The sequence below is a fragment of the Hippopotamus amphibius genome, chromosome 3 (genome assembly GCF_030028045.1).
Source record: "Hippopotamus amphibius kiboko isolate mHipAmp2 chromosome 3, mHipAmp2.hap2, whole genome shotgun sequence".
NCBI lineage: Eukaryota > Metazoa > Chordata > Mammalia > Artiodactyla > Hippopotamidae > Hippopotamus > Hippopotamus amphibius.
In genome coordinates, this window is record NC_080188.1 from 35,788,335 (window position 1) to 35,805,967 (window position 17,633).

The window sequence follows — 17,633 nt, forward strand, 5'->3', positions numbered from 1 at the left end:
CTTTCAGATCACTTAAGGAAAGCTAAAATATCTATCAGATGTTGTTTCCTTGAAGTCTGAAAGAAAAAAATAAGACTATAATATACAAAATTTTAACCAAAATTGAGACATAATAGGAGCTGAGAGATTCATTTCATCCTACATTAAGTTGCAATAATGAAGTAGGATGACCTTTTAGAAATATGAAAATAATATCTGTCTCTTAAAGAGGAAGACATAAAACTATGAAATAGTGTGGCATAACTATGAAAAAGATATTTCTATTAAAACATAATATATGGTATCTTAAAATCAATCAAACTCTATACTATTACTTTATAAATATTTTCACTTTTATGACAGTTTACACTTTTTATAGATAACTTTAATATAAATGCCTAGTACCCCCAAATTATGCTAATAGTGCTTCCTATTCTTTGAGTATAAAGCTAAATTCTAACTTTTCCAAATTCCTTTGATTGAGACTGCAAACATAAAAGTAAGATAAATCTGTCAAAAATGAACAATTTGCACAAAGAGTTCAGATTTTTCAGCTGACAGCATTTTAGCACACAAAGGGGAGTTGTCAAAATTTCACGACAGGCAGTTTCATCCTATACAATAATATATTTTAGAGTTTATTGAAAAGAATTAGGTGGTAAAATTCACTGTCATCCTGGAAGAAAACCCATATCCTTTCATTTCTCGATGTGCAAATCTGGTCTTATTATATCTGGGTCACTCTGATCCCACTTTTGTAAGCCTATGCATGCAATATCTTTTGCATAGAATTTTCAGAATTCAGGTCTTTTGGGGTATATATTGATCTCTGTCAACTAACTGAACATGCTGGGATGATAGATCCTCTCACAGATCACATGAATTGATGGAAAGGGAGAAGAGATTCTGACCTAATTGTGGGCAAGATAAGTATGTCCCTGTCTTTTTTCTTTAACAACAACAACAACAACAAAACAGTTAATTTCATAAACAAACCTTATGTATATTGTAAAACAACTCCTCTGATTCTTCATTATCTTGCCTACCTATATCGATATACATATGAAGAACTTCTTTGAACACTGGACCTATAATTAATATACTTGAATTTTTCTACTCCTCTCTGAAATAAGTTGAGGTATATTTAGTTTACTGTACTTTAGTATCCAAAGGTCTTATTCTAATTCTCCTATAGATATGCCTTCTCTAAGATTCATTGACTCAGGACCTGAGAGGAAAAATGCCTGATGGGCATCATTTGAGAATAACACATGACAAGTAGCTTTTACTTTGAGATCTATGTTGTCACACTTCTCCATTGACAACATTTATTCAGTCAGATCCAGGCTGCTACTTTTCATATTCTGGACCCTTCCTTGGGGGTGGGGGCTAAAGGGCAAGGTGTTAGCATTTTGTTGCCATCCACCTATGAACTTTTTTTTTTTTAGGTACCTTTAACATGCTTTACCATTCTTCTTTGCCAATTAGTGTTACTGGATCTTTTCTGATCTATCAGCAGGGAGGACAAGAAAATTTAACATGTTATGTTTTTCTTAGCAAGCTAGGATAGTTTTTGAAGCAGACCTTTCAAAATATAAGCACAGCAGGCCAGCTTCCTGGCTCTGTACTCTAGGGAACACATCTCTTTGTTGTGAAGACCCTGGTCTATTTCTTTTTGCTGCTTGCTTCTGTGGTTCTAGAAGCAAATTTTCATTTGCTAGTTCTCCTTTGAAGTAATTCTAATATCGCTTTTCAGGCACCATAGCCCTTTATCCTAAACATATAATTCCAGTCTTTCCTTTATGACATAAACTATTTTCAGTTCCATTAAATACAGATAAATAATAGAAATATAGTGCCAGTTTATCCAATCTTTTCACAATTTATCATAATGATTTAATTGCCACCTACTTAATAATTACATTTTGGGGAGAAAATAAAATTGATAAAAGTACATTAGAAGAGTATTTTTTAAAAGATCTACTTTACATAAATGCATTGGGTTAAAGTCTGTATTGGGGGAATTGCTGTGTGTCTCACTTGGTAAAGACCTCTTCAAGAATCCCATGAATGTTTTCTGCTAGAAATTAACAGGCTAAGAGAGTTTAAATAGTTTCAAAATTTGTAACAGTTCTCAAACAAAATTAGTTGCACTATGAATTTATTTACATTTATGAAAGAAATTTTCCCAGAGTTTTAATATTTGCCTTGTTTATGATTTGAAGTGTAGCAATTTTAACGTTCATCTTAGTTGTTTATGTCATTAACATGAATTTTCACAGAAATGCGCTGAATTCTTACAGTGACTAAGACATCTGAGTGAGTCCTAGGATGGAAGAGAATACATGGAAACTGGAGTTGTTATGCTTCCCAATGTCATGGAGTTTTACACCTGGATTGTTCTATGTAAAGTCTTTGCTATAAATGTGTTCAGTTAGCTTTCTCTTACAATGAAGGCATATTAGAGTCGTGAAAGGATGTTTCAGTTTTAATATTTATAAAATTGTAGGAAATATTAAAACAAATTTTAGAAATCCTAGGATAATTTGGGGGTATTCAAGATTTGTGTGTGTGTCTTCACATATGCATGTGACTATAAATATAAATATATACACAAAATTGCTATTCAAACTTTGTCACATAGCACCCAGTTTCTGGAGGACACAAAAGTTTAAATATTATATAAATTTTCATAACAAAAAATGAATATAGACTACTTTACCCTTTTTATTTTCTTGGAATTTGATATCTAGGCTGCATGTTGAAAAGTTTAAATAATTGGTATCTTCATTTGATATTAAGTTTTTTATACATAAATTTTTTATTTTTTTGACATAAACTGCATATATTTAAAGTGCACAATTTGATATTTTTTCTTATTAGTCATCTGTTTTATACATAGTAATGTATATATGGCAATCCCAAATTCCCAACTGATATTAAGTTTTGATAGGTGAACTTAATTATAAGTAAAAATGTGGATTCAATAAATTAATAGACCATGCCCTTTATGTATTTTTTGCCGTGAATCAGATACCATGGAAAACACCTTATCTTTTTCTCTCTCTTGAAAAACACTTTAAAATATGGTGAATCATATTTCCAAATATCACAAGACAATTAGAAGAATGGACATGACAACTTCAGTCTTACAGAGTCCCAGTATCAGCTTTGTGCTGGCCCTCTGCCAGCCTTCCCTGAGTCACCCAGGGAGATTTTGCTTCTCAGTAATTAATGTTATTTCTGTCTTTCTTATAGATAAAAAATAGTGAGTATTTATTGAACACCTACTCTGAGTCACATACATGTTTATTGGAGTCCCTTTACTTAAGGAGTGGATTTTTCAATTAAATCCCATAATTGAAATTAAATTAAACTCTGATTATAAGTTCCTAGAGTTAACAGTTTACTTGTTTATTCCAGCAGCTGGTACCAGTCACATAGTAGGCACTCATTAAATATTGTCCTAATGAATACATGAGTAATTTGAGAAAATTAATGAAAGCCCATTCACAGTTTTTTCTTTTGCCATTATTTGGGTTAAAGAGTTATTTTACTCAGTCTTTGCAAGTTCCATGATCAATAACTTCTATAAAACTAACGTGGTAATTTATTTTAAAATTTACAATTTTAGAATGACTCATTCTTGAACAAAGATATATCATCAAGACGATCATATATACTTTATATCACAATCCTGCACAGAATATCTGCTATATTCTTAAAATACCACCAAGTATCTGAATATTAACAAGAAATGCGGCTGATACCTAACAGAAATTTTGAATCAGTACCCAAGCTTGCCCACATTTTAATATTCCACTACACAATTAGAGTCTGAGTATTGGAAAACATGACAAAGAATGATTCCAGCTTGATCCAAAATTCTCATGTCTTATTTCCTCCTCCCCAAAGTTAGATAATAAAAAAAAAAAACTTTAAAAAAGTAAGTTATTTTTCATTACTTATACTTATTTTTGTTTACTGATGAATAAGATGTCAGAAAGGCACAACACAGCAATGAAATAACCCAAAAGAAATATTTATTAAAGGGGTGGGAACAGTAAAGAAACTCATGTTTAATGAAGCTTGATTCTGTATTAGACACTAGTAACCTTTATGTCACCATTGATTTCATTCTCACAGTAAATCTGTGACCTAGATAATTTCATAAAAGTGGATTGACTCTAAATCTTCCTTATAGACAAAACTTTATTTTCCTATAATGCAGTATTCCTAGCCTTATTTTGTTAGCCAACCAAGTTTCTACACTTTCTACATTTTCTGTCATGAAAATAAGAGAAATAAAGGAGGAGAGAGGATGAATAGGCAAAGCACAAAGAACTTATAGGGCAGTGAAAATACTCATATGATACCATAATCATGGACAGATGTCATTATACATTTGTCCAAATCCATTGACTATACAACACCAAGAATGAGCCCTAATACAATATGGACTTTGGGTGATTATGATGTGTCAATGTCAGTTCATCAGTTGTAATAAATGTATCACTGGGAGACTGATAATAGCTATACCTTTGTGGGGACAGGAAGGATACATGGGAAGTCTGTACCTCCTTCCTAATTTTGCTGTGAATTTTAAATTTTCTTTAAAAATCCTAATTAAATGTTAATTAAATGTTCTTTAAAAATCCTAATTAAAAAAAATAAAGAAACAGAGTTGTATAGAAGAAAGAACACATAACTAGGAGTTGTATAACTATTTTGCTATGTCTGCCTCTGCCCTTAGCTAGAGGGTGACTTTAGGTGAGTCCTATATCTTGTCTAGGCCTATTTCCTCCTGTAAATTACAGCAGTTGGGCTAGATGATTTCTAAGGAAACTATTCCATCTCTTTGACTTTTGTTTTGTCTATCTCATTATATATAGTTGTGTTTTATGTTTATCATTTAGTTGCAGTCGTCAGGTTATTACATTGCCTCATGAAGTGATCACCTCTTTCTGATTAAAAGAACTTTGTGTTATCTGTGCCAAGGGTGATATTTTAGGTGATGGTACATTCTTAGTAATGTATGCAGGAATTTATATGCATTAGAAAGATGTGGTTAAACAGTTGAAGCTCTAGAACGATCTTTTAGAGTAGTTTTGACAAAATGCAGAATATCTGTGTTTTAATGTAGCAGGAATTCAAATAAATTAGTATATGATAGAGTGTGCATATGTGTGTGTGTTATAAGGGTGTAGAATAACTCCAGAAAGTACACAAGATACCAGGAAGAGAGAATGCCTGTGGAAAGTCATCAGGTTGATTAGATTCTATCATTTTGTCCTATTTGAATATTACCATATCCATGTATTAGCTGTTCAAATAATTAGTACATTTAATACCAACAGGATATTTTTAGAATAAAGTAAATACCAGTTATTATAATGTATCTTAGTTTCCTATCACTTCTGGAACAAAGTACCACAAACTTAGAGGGTTAAACAATGCTAGTTTATCACTTTATATTTATCTAAGACAGAAGTTCAACACTTAGTTTTAATAGGCTAAAAGTAGTTCTTTATGTAGACACAGGTCTCAATAGGCTAAAAGTAGTCCTTTATGTAGACTCTGGGAAGGATCTTTGTCTTTTTCATTTTTAGAAACAGCCCTAGTTCTTTGATTCTGGTCCCCTTCCTCCATCTTCAAAGCCAGCAATGGCTTATCTAGTGTTTCTCACGTTGCATCACTCTAACTTATTCTTCTGCCTCCCTTTTTGACTTTCAAGAACTACGGTCATAGGGTAATCTTCCCGTCTCAACTATAATCACATCTGCAAAGTTCCTCCTGCCATATAAAATAAGGTATTCACAGATTCTGAGGATTGGGAAGTAGGCATCTTTGGAGGACCATTGTTCTATCTACCATAAACTATAAGCAAAATATCTGAGGAAGCTGTAATTCCTAAATCAGAATTTCTCTGGAAGAGAAAGAGGCTTAGGAACAGTCTCTTGTATGTCCTATGCTAATTGACCAACTGAAGTTATTGATCCCTGTGTTCATACTAATATCACAGTTCTGTTCATGAGGTTTGCCTATTTTTTTTCTAATCTAGCTTTTCACAGCTCCCCACTCTGAATACAGACCTTCAGTAAAATAAGCCTGAGTATTAACTACTTCAGTAGTAAAATATTTCCCCTTATTCTACTGTATGCAAAACATGGGCTTAGAACAATGATAAACTGTAGGAAAGATGTGAGAGTGCGTGTGGGAAGGAGGACTGCTTCAACGGCCTTTGTTCTTTTCCCCAGCTTTAGGAATCACAGCGATTCAAGGAGATCTGTATTACTGAGCCCTACCATTTTCAAGACCTCCATTAAAATAAAAGAAAAAAAAAGCCAGGCGAAGGCTAATATAATTAACCTATTGTTAAGTAGAACATAATGTTTTGCTCATTGTTTGAGAAAAGTAATTTTAGAATCCTGATTGCTCTGTGAGTTAGTCTTTTAGTAATGTAAACACCTAGTTTTAGGTTAGCCTGGAAAAAGAGAACTAAAAATTTCTAATGTTTCAGAAATTTAGTATATTTGCCTCTCCCCACCCCCGTAGGTATATTTATAGGATGTGGAGGCAGTAAGCTATATAGTGAGAACATGGTCTCTGGACTTGAAACCTGATTCCCCCACACACTGTTGTGTAACCTTTGAAAACCCACTTAACCTTATAAAGCTTTAGTTACTGCATTTTTAAAATGGGAAGCAATATTTCCCTCACATGGTGCTTCTTAGTATTAGTCTTTTAGAAAATTAGAAAATAACCATTTTTATTAATATGATCTTCAGTTTCCAAAGTGTCCACTCTTGTTTATTTTTGAAGGATTATAAAAACTAGAAATTGAGGAAAGATGAATGCGCTGATTTATTTTTCTTTTTCTATTCTGCTTCTAGTTTATTTTTGTAATGCTTGCTACAGTAGGTTTTTGAGACTTCAAGGAATAATTTTGAAATGATGCTTCCAAAATTCAGTATTTTTCATTTTAACTACCAAGTCTGTTTTTTACGCTTGTAAAAGAATGGAAAGCATTTGTTTGGTTTTTATAAAATAGATTCACCTCTATATCTGTAAGCACCTGAAATTCATCATCTATATAAAATATTCCTCAGTCCAGCACAATGTCAATCCTAGGACCAATGAGGCATTTTGCAAGCCAACAGGTTTCATTTCTTTCAGACTGGCTGATTTCTTCCTGACAATTGCTTCATTGAATTTTACATGAAATTCATTTCACAGTGTATCTTCTTAATTTTTAGGTATCATAACGGTATTGTGGTTGTTTTTAAAGAACTCATATTTTATAGACACATACTCAAATAATTTACAGATGAAATTATGTAATGCTTGGGATTTGCTTCCCCATATTCTGGGACGGGGAAAGAGTCATGGGAGGAGAACGGTGAAACATAGGCCCGGAATTGACCATTGTTGAAGCTGGGTGGTAAACATGTATAGAGATGGAAAACTTGTCCCTTTTCCCCTTCTAAGTTCTTTGGCTGGTCTAATAATTAAATTGACATAAAGATTAGCAAGAGAAAAACAGTTTGATTTTGTTTGTACTGGAGCCCCCAGAAAATATGACCCGAAGAATTGACTATTGTAAGACAAAGGGGTTTGGACTTGGGGTATTAAATTAGTGAAGAAGTAACAAGACTTGTTTATGCAGTTTTCTCAGTTCCCTATCTGGGATAATGAGGCCTTCTGTCTTTCTAGTGCAGAGAGGATACCTTTCACATGGGAGATTTATTTCCTGCTTTCAGGGAGACAAAAAGGGTCAGAGTGTCTCTCTTGTACCATTTGTTTCTCAAGTACCTTTAATTCAAAATAGTCAATATGCCAGAGTGGCATGCTTTGGAGTGGTGTATTCTGTCCCCTTCACGTGCATCCTTCATCCTTTCCATTTTTGTACATTTTTGAATTTTTTAAATTGTTTTTAATCATCTTTTCTGCCCGCCCTCCTTTACGGGTCCCTGTCTCCTAGCCCTCTCACTTATCTGACCAGCAGGCATCCCCTCATACCATTCTTTCTGATTCCCCGTGCCCGCCATACTCTTTCACTAGATTACTACTTGCTGTTGCCTCCGTCTCATCTTTCTTCAGGTACTGTTCTTCCCTCACTTCACTTACCTTAGTTCATACTATTGTTGCGCTCTTTTCTCTCACCTCTGTCGAGGTACATATCATACTTCACTGCAATTTCTTAACCCTGCAGGTAAAGCTGAAGTCTCTCATTGGAGCATTTTATTACCTTGTTTATATGGTATTGTTAATACTGGTCACAGAGTGGGAGTGGGTATTGAAGAAATAGTTGCTGGATGCACCACACACACACACACACACACACACACACACACACACACACACACACGAAAAAAACAAGAATGTTACCTTTGCTTCAAATTGCTCCATTTGTTTTCTTTGTGGCAAGTAATATACACTGGGGAGAAGCCCATCAGTGACCTTTGGGCCTCCATCAATGACTTTATATCCTCAATAAGTCAAGCATGTAGTTGTTTCTCTGCTACCTCATATTTTACTAAAGTCACTGAGAATAAGTGTGAGTAATAAGATGAAAGGGGAAAAGGAAACCAGAGTGAAAAGATAGGTATTAAATTGGCAACTTCACAACTCTTTTCTTTGATGATTACTGTTGATTGGTTTTTATATCTGCACCTGAAAGCTGACTTTTTGAATGCCAGATGGTTATAGTCAGACTGGGATTTAAAGACAGAAATACAAGCTCTTGTATTGCTAGGCACACCCAGTTTTCCATTAGCACAAACAACACACTGACCTCTGGTATTTTTTTTATCAGTTGCTAAGATTATTTTCAACAAAAAATTAAACTTTTTTTTTTTGAAGAGGCCCGTCTACTTTCAGAGTATTTGAAAAACTTAGAAAAATCCTATATGTCGTCCTTAAATGTAGTTTAGTATAGGTTCCTACATTCTACATGGAATCATTACTATAGTACAGCAGAGAAATGCAGAGATGTAACTTGCTATCATTCTAAAGCTTGTAAAAGGAAAATGATAATATCATTAAAAACTGCATGATCAAAAATGAGAGATATATTTTATTGTTTGTGAAGAAGGGGAAATGTCATATCTCTAGAGGAAATAATTAAGATCAGAAGTTGAAAGTTTAAAGCAAACGAGCAAAAAGAAGGCATAAAATCTGCCTAGAGGGCCATACATAAACTATTAAACTTGTTTACAGCACTATATAGAAAATGAGGAAAATGTGAGTTGAAAGATAACTGGAGAAACCAATGGAGACTTTATGGTAGTAAAATGTGTTTTTACTTTACGAACAAAGCTGTGTGCATTTCCCCAATTACATATCACTGTATTTTATTTATGTTTTCTTTTACTCATTGGTCATTGTGTCATTATTAACATATCTATGAATATGTGTAAAATTTGAAATAAATGTGTTAAGCAAAATCATCGGATACCAGCACATTTTGTTCTTACATTCTTAATTCCTAGAATTAGATTTGGGTTCTCATCTATACTTTTATCTTTTTACAATTTCCTATAAAAGTCAGATAACATCTCTTGCCTTTTCTTGAACCCTTCATAGAGATTAAATGAGGCCTTCCCAATCACTCTATTTAAAATTGCAACCTGCCCCTCCCACTTCAGATCCCCTTTAGCATGTTCTAGTTTGTTTCCATTACCCTCAACATCTCACACATATAATAATTTACTGTGTTCAACGCTTACTGTCCGTCTTCCCCTTCATAAAGTGTGGATTATCATTTATTTTGTTGTGTGATATATGCCAACCACCTAAGAAGACGCCTGTCACATATTAGGCAGTCAATTAATATTGTTTGATGCATTAATGAATGAAAGAATGAATTTATTTTAATAGTACTTTGCTGTGTACTAAACACTGTTCTAATTGCTACATATGTATAAATTTATCTAATTTTCAAAACATTATAAGGTCAGTGCCGTTATAATCCCCATTTTACGAATGAGGAAATCGAGGCACATAGAAGCTGAACAGTTTGACAGTTACTGGCTAATAACTTATATGGTTAATAATTCTATGGCTAAGAAGTGGCAGAGTCCAAATACCAACACAGACAGTTCTGTTTCCTGGGCATGATCCCACCTGTTATGCTAAGCTGCCTTTAGTTTATAGACATAGCCAAATGGGAAAAAAATGACATATTTTTATAAATAAATAGTTTTCAGCCCTTTTAATGTCTCAATAACCTGAGACATGCCCCACACACCTTGAAAATAATGGCTTGCTAAGTAAGGCTTCAGAGGTAAGAGACGGTAGAGGGCAGTTTTCTGCAGACTAGCTGCAGCCCCTTTCTTACTGTCCTCTGACATCACTCTTGACGACCACCACCGTGATTTGACTTTTGAGTCACCAATTTATCAAGACATCAATTTCCTTATTCTAAAATGTAGGTTTGGGACTACAAGCTATCAAATGTCTTTCTCCCTCTAAAAATGTACTTCTGTACTCTGATGTGCAAGTAAAGTATTGACAGTAGAAAGAGGGGGGAAAAACCCTTTTCCTGTACCTAGTGCTGGTCAAGTCTTTTCTACATTTGAACTTTAGTAGAAATTGCACAGAATTCCTCAATGAGGTAGAAATTAAATGAAAGCTGAAAACGTTATTGAAAATAGAAAAATAATGGCTTTTCCAAAATCCATAATGACTTTCGGGTTCTACTCACCAGCATCCTTAAATTTTCTACATCTTTGGCATACCTAACACTGGATAGTTCACACATTTTCATTTCAGAATGTGAGCTGTTCTTTCTTTGTTTTCGTTTCTTTTGCCAGGTGATTTTTTTCCCTTCTATTATGTCTACATAAAAACTTGTGAAGGTTCACAGCAGAATTACTCATAATAGTCAAAAAGTGGAATTACCCCCCAAGTCCATCAACTGATTAATGGATACAAAAAATGTGGTATGTTTTGACAATGGAATATGATTTGGTAGCATAAAGGAATTAAGTACTGATTCATGCTATCATATGGATGAGCCTTGAAAAACTAAATTGAATGAAGAAAGCTGATCACAAAAGGCTATATATTTGTATGATTCCAATTATGTGAAATGTCCAGAACAGGTAAATCTATAGAGATGGAAAGTAGATGAGTGGTTGCCCAGGACTGGGGTAGGTTGGGAGGAAATGGGGAATGACTGCTCATAGGCTTCAAATTCCTTTTAATAGTGATAAAAATGGTCTCAAATTGATTGTGGTAGTGGTTGCACAAATCTATAAATATACTAAAAACATTGAATTGTATATTTGAAATGGTGAATTGTATGATACATAAATTACATATCAGCATATATATTTCATATAAATGTATACATATATACACATATGTATGTACATACATGTATATATGTAAATGCATATATATGACATCTTCATACAAATGTATCATTTACCTAAACTAAAAATTGAATAAAATCTAATTCATAAGCTACCACCCATTACCCTACTGCTATTATTCTTCTAGACTCCTAAGCATGAATGAAGAAGCTTTTTATTCTCCTCCCTTTTAATTCTTTGTAATTCTTTTATGAAATCTGTCATTAAGCAATTCTTATTCCTTTGGTCATTACTTTGTAGGGATTTAAAGATAAAACAACAGATGAGTAGCAGCACCAGGAAAGTCTGTCCCCTTAAATGCATGCCCTATAAATTCAGTCTTTAAAATTTAAATTCTGCAGCACAAAATAATTAAAGCAAGAGTATATAGATAAATCTTAACCTGGGAATATATTTCTTACAAGAAACAAAGATGACAGAACATAACCAAAATGTTCAGTGTGTCTAGCTCTAAGGAGCTAGTAAGGTAGACTCAACAGCTAATAATAACAACCATAAAGGTCAAAAAAATTAAATGAAAGTCATCAAGAAAATTTAGAAATTTTATTCAAAATGGGGAAAACAGAATACTTACACAATGAAATATTTTTATAACTAAAATATAGAAAACTTCAAAAAATAATTTCTTCCTACTTATTAAAAAGCAATTCAAACAAAAAGTAATCCATTTAAAATATATGAAGGCAAGCTATTTAAAATAATTATTCTCCAAATTGATTTATAGAATTAATGTAATTGTAATAAAATCTCAATATGATTTTTTGCTTTAAAATTTTGAAAAAAATGCAATAAAATTTAGAAGAAAAAATAAGCAGATATGTATCTTTTTTTAATTTGGAAAAGTAAGGGCAAAAATAAAAGCAGCACATTACATGTTTAGATATACAAACCTGTAGTTACAAGTACCAGGTGAGACTAGTATAGGACAGTCAGTTGTGGTGGAAAATGTGTCATATCTTGAAAAACAGGTGTTTGTCATGCTTTTTACCTCCCTGTGCTCTTTTTGAGCTGATTGCATTTTTTCATTGAACATTATTCACCTTAAAGTCCAAGAGAAATATTTATGGAAGTTATTTGTGGTTTTAATTGGAGTTTATTATTATTACTACTATTTTGCTTTAATTCTTAATATTCTCTCTTAATTTTTAATTTTTGTCATTTCAATTACAATGTATCTTGGTGTGATCCTCTTTCAGTGGATCCTGTTTGAGAGTCTCTGTGCTTCCTGTACCTGGATGTCTGTTTTCTTTCCCAGGTTAGGGAAGTTTTCAGCTATTATGTCTTCAAATATGCTCTCTGTCCCTTTCTCGCTCTCTTCTCCTTCTGAGAATCCTGTGACAAGAATGTTAGTACGCTTGAAGTTGTCTTAGAGGCCTCTTAAAGTGTCTTCATTTCTTTCTATTTTTTTCTGTTCAGCTTTGGTGATTTCCATTACTATAACTTCCAGCTCACTGATCTGTTCTTCTGTATCATCTAATCTGTTGATTCCTTATAGTTTATTTTTTATTTCAGTTATTGTGTTCTTTAGGTCTGTTTAGTTCTTCTTTATACCTTCTAACCCTTTGTTAAACTTCTCGCTATGTTCATCCATTCTTCCCCTGAGTTCTTTGATTATCTTTATAATCATTACCTTAAACTCTTTCTCAGGTAGATTGCCTATTTCTACTTCACTAAGTTCTTCTTCTGAGATTTTATCTTATTCCTTCCATTGGAACATGTTCCTCTGTCATATCATTTGGCCTACTTTGCTGTTTTTATTTCCATGTATCTGGTAGGTTGGTTATATTTCCCAACCTTGGGGAAGTGGCCTTTTGTAGGATATGTCCTATGCATCCCAGCAGTACACTTCCCTCTGGTCATCAGAACTATATCCTGGGGGGTGCCCCCTTTGTGGGCTGCATGAATCCTTCTGTTATGGAGAGCTGACCACTGTGTGTGGTCTGGTAGGTGTGGCTGGCCCCTGGTCCAGTTGGTTGTTAGACCCTGCCTTGTGTGGAGGCTGCCAGCTGCTGGTTGGCAGGGTCAGATCATGAGACTGCTCACTGCAGAATGCCACAGGGTCCTGGGGCTAATACTGACCCCTGATGGGCAAAACCAGGTTCTGGGGTGGGTGATTTCAGAACTGGGGTTCACAGATCTAGTATCAGCCCACTGGTGGGTGGGGTTGGATCCTGGGCCACTGGCTAAGGAGCCCAAGGTGTCACAAAGCTGGCGTTGTGGTGCTGGTGGGCAGGGCCAGGGCCCAGTGATCCTAGGGCTGGTGCTGGTGTGCTGGTGGGTTGGCTGGGTCGTGACAAGGTAGGCTGCAGGGCTGTGGTGGTCTTGGGACTGGTATCTGCCTATTGATGGGCAGGGCTGGGACCCAGCATCTCTTGCTGCCGAGACCTGGGGGTCCCAGGTCTAGTGCCTGTGCGCTGGTATGTAGGCCCAGATCCTGGGCCCTCTGTTGGACAGGGCTATGTTCTGAGGCAGTGGTAGGCTCAGGGTGTCTTAAGGCAGCCCCACCCAGTTAGTTATATGTTCTGATGCATCCTGGTACTGGTACAAACAGGCTGGTGGGCAGGGCCAGGTTCCAGTGCTAATAGGCTAGAAGGAAGATTCCAAAATGTCACTTACCAGTACCAGTGTCCACATGGAAGAATGAGCTCCCCAAAATGGCTGCCACCAGTGTCTTTATCTCCATGGTGAGCTTCAGTTGCCTTCTGCCTCTTCTGGAGGTTCTCCAAGATCAACTGGTGGGTTTGGCCCAGCCTCCTTTCAAATTACTGCATTTGCCTTGGGTCTTGGAGTGTGTGAAATTTTGTGTGTGTCAGTCTCTATTTCCCACAGCCCTCTGGCTCTCTGGACAATAAGTCCCGCTGGCCTTCAAAACTAAATGTTCTGGGGGTTTGTCTTCCTGGTACAAGACCCCCAGGGTGGGGAGCCTAATGTGGGACTCAGACCTCTCACTCCTTGGCAAGAACCCCTGCAATTGTAATTATCCTTCCCCTTGTGGGCCAGCCATCCAGGGGTATGGCTCTTGACTATATCAGGATTCCACCTCATCTACCCATCTCCTTGTGGTTCCTTCTTTATATCTTTACGTGTAGAAGAGCTTTTCTGCTAGGTTCCAGTCTTTGTCATCAATAGTTGCTCTGTAAATAGTTGTAATTTTGGTGTGCCCATGGGAGGAGGTGAGCTCAAGGTCTCCCTACTCTACCAGCTTGGCCAGACTCTTTTTTGGTAATTCTTAATGAGGGGGGTGGGACTTTGAGAGACACTGACTTTTTTTTCGAACTATGCACAGCCCTCTCCCCATGTTCCCATATGTCCTCGCTGATGGTGATAGATTTCTGCCCTGAGAATTGTTGCCTTAGATTTATTATCTATTAGTTAGTTATCCTTAGGTAGAAGTATCGCCTAATACTTTTTAATAATAAACTAGGTTTTATTACCTTTTGTGTGTTTTTGTGGAGATAAATGTGTGAATACCACTGATCTAAAGTGTGGCAGGAATCGTTTTAAGAATTTGAGTAATCAATCAACAACAACCTCCATAATTTCTAGTTTTTATTCTGTAGATCAGAAATTTCAGTGACCAGGTTGGAATCCACTACTGCATTTCTCACCTTTCTCTAAGGCTTGGAGTCCCAGTCAGTGCCTAACACTGTGACTTTCCCTGCCATACTGCATGCTGCAGTTTGCTAGATTTCTCCTCGGAGAGAGAATGGAAATTATGGCAAACCAGGTTCAGAATAAAGTATCCGTGTTGAGTACTCCTGAGGTTACATGCTTATCCCAAGAACAGAGGCAAATGTGGCATTTAAAGGCACTGTTTACTTCATTGTGAATGCAGAGGTGACAGTTCCAAAAGCAGTTACTTGTCAGAATAAAATCTATACCCATTATTTCCAGGTTTAGTATACCTTCTTTGAGAAAAATATTATGATATAGATGAAAACATGTGAAATTTGAAGTCAAAATGCTACTGGCCTTGCTCTTTACTATCTGCATGTTAGTTAAGCTTCTCTGCTTGTATCTTTGATTTAAAAATGTGTGTGTACTAATGTAGTACCTACCTTTAAATCCTTATAGTGATATTGGTTACATAAAAGAAGATGATGTATAGATGAATACATAGTGGTTATTATTATCTGTAGTAAAAGCCATGTTCCTTGGTTTGACATGAAATCAATACTATTTTATATGCTGAGGTTATTTTGAACCAATATAAAGTGAAAGATTCTTATTTTCATTTTCATGATCAATAAAGTTTCAAACCGATTCATTTGTAATGTCACGGGACCTTAAAAATAAAAGTGTTTTTGCAACCAAGTATGCAACATAGGTAAACATCAGGTGTTTTTATAATTAAGGTAATCTGAAGTTTTTAATAAGCTATATTACACATGGACTGCTAACAGTGCACAGTCACTATTGTTTCTTTTATAATAGTGCTTTTAGTAATCCACTGAAAGATGGGCAGTGAATGCACAATATTCTTAGTTACCACTATGAGGGGCTCTGTATATTACAGCCTCTCCACTGTGTCTGCTGTTAGCTAGAAAAATGCTGGGAGCAACAGCAGCTACTATCAACAGGGAGCCATATTAATTATTTGAAATGTGCCTCATAAGAGGAATCAGCAGAGTTTATTACAAGTCGAATATTACTTGAAACAGGAAGGTTACTCTAACTGTTATCATAATCTATGTATCATTAACTTTCCTTGTTTAGGAAAAGAGATTAACAACCCTGTAAATTGCTATAGTAAATGTATAAAATATAACTGCATATTCCCATTGTAGAAGGAAAGTGGTGGGTTCTCTACTTGTACTCAAGCCTTTTTTATATAAAGTAGCTTTAGAAATTGAACTCTATAATTATGCTTTCTTGCCTTAAAAATCCTAATTGCTTACTGGATTATCAGTATACAAGCTAAAGCTACTTTAAGCATTATAAAATTCTCTTGTTTTTAAGCTAGCAATTTTTTCCTGGGCCTTCAAATCAACTTTAACACTTTAACTCATAAGACAGAAAATGTATTACAAATATGTATTTGAGCTGGCAGAATGCTTTACAAGAAACAGAGAATGAATCTGTCTACCTGCTCTTTATATTGTGGTTAGTTATTATTTTTTCATCAAATACATTAAGCAAGTAGGAGTAGTTTTCTATTCAAATAATAAGTTAAAAATTTTAAAGCAAAGTAATCATAGAAATAAAGTATAAATTAAAGTTGTAAAGTTATCTAAATAATTGCTATTCAAAATATTATCTGACATGGATGCCAGTTTGCAGACTGTTTATTAGTGATCTGCAGTGAAATAAGTGCAATGATTAAGAGTAAATGTTTAGAAACACCTAAGGCAAATTGATAGAGTACTTAATGTCTGTGTAACAATGAAAAATGGGGTGTGTATTTTATGTCTTTGTTTTCAGTTTTTGCATCTCATTTTTGTTGTCAATCATTTTTATTGTGTTTTTTAAACTGTCACTCCACAATGAACTTGTGATTTAACAACAACAACAACAAAATTAGATGGCTTAAGAAGGACTGATTTAATTGGTTGATGTTTGGATAGGTCTGTCTGCACTCCATAATGGTTATTAATTCAGTGCAAAGAGAGATGTGTGACATCATAAAACCAAAAAATAAAAAGGTAAAAAGACATAATTATAATGTCTTAACATTTATTTTTGGGTCCACAGGACAGGCACATCATGGACAGGTATCATACATCTCCCCACCAATTCACCTTGACTCTGAGCTAGAAAGACCCCCTGTTAGAGGTGAGTTGTTGTTTTCTTTTTTTTTTTTATTTATTGAAGGAAAAATAAATTCTATTTATTCTTTGATGAAGACAGTTAAAGATTGCTATAAATATGTATCTTACAATGCAGTGCCTATTTAAAAAAATGGTGTGTAAGGAATATGATTACAGGAAAAATGTCTTATTTATAAACTAAGATGTGAAATATTGTTTTGAGAAATGTTTGTAAACCAAATAAGAAATGGCAATCCACAGTGGAAGACTAGTTGAAAACCAACCTAGATTTAGAGGTTACCAGATAATTGTTACTTTTTTTTGTTGGAATTTTCTTCTTCTCCTATCCTTTTTTTTTTTTTTTAATAAATTAAGGTGTCTTAATCTAAGTCATATTGACAGATTTATATCCTTGCAAAGTTATATCATATCTTATTATTTTAAACAGTCATTTTATTATTAATATAATTTAGTTTTGAAATGTATAAATTAAAATTATGCATTTAAATTAATGCCATCTGTTTAAAGA

The 17,633-nt window shown here is 34.6% G+C and overlaps 1 protein-coding gene across 3 annotated transcripts in view; it reads left to right on the forward strand.

Annotated features, from left to right (window-relative positions):
- Positions 1–17,633, forward strand: part of ADGRL3 (adhesion G protein-coupled receptor L3) — a 415,454-nt gene that overhangs the window by 173,203 nt on the left and 224,618 nt on the right. For all 3 annotated transcript variants that reach the window (XM_057727606.1, XM_057727608.1, XM_057727607.1), the window contains exon 4: positions 17,049–17,129. In XM_057727606.1, the coding sequence (XP_057583589.1) occupies positions 17,049–17,129 (81 nt within the window). The remainder of the gene's footprint in view (positions 1–17,048; positions 17,130–17,633) is intronic.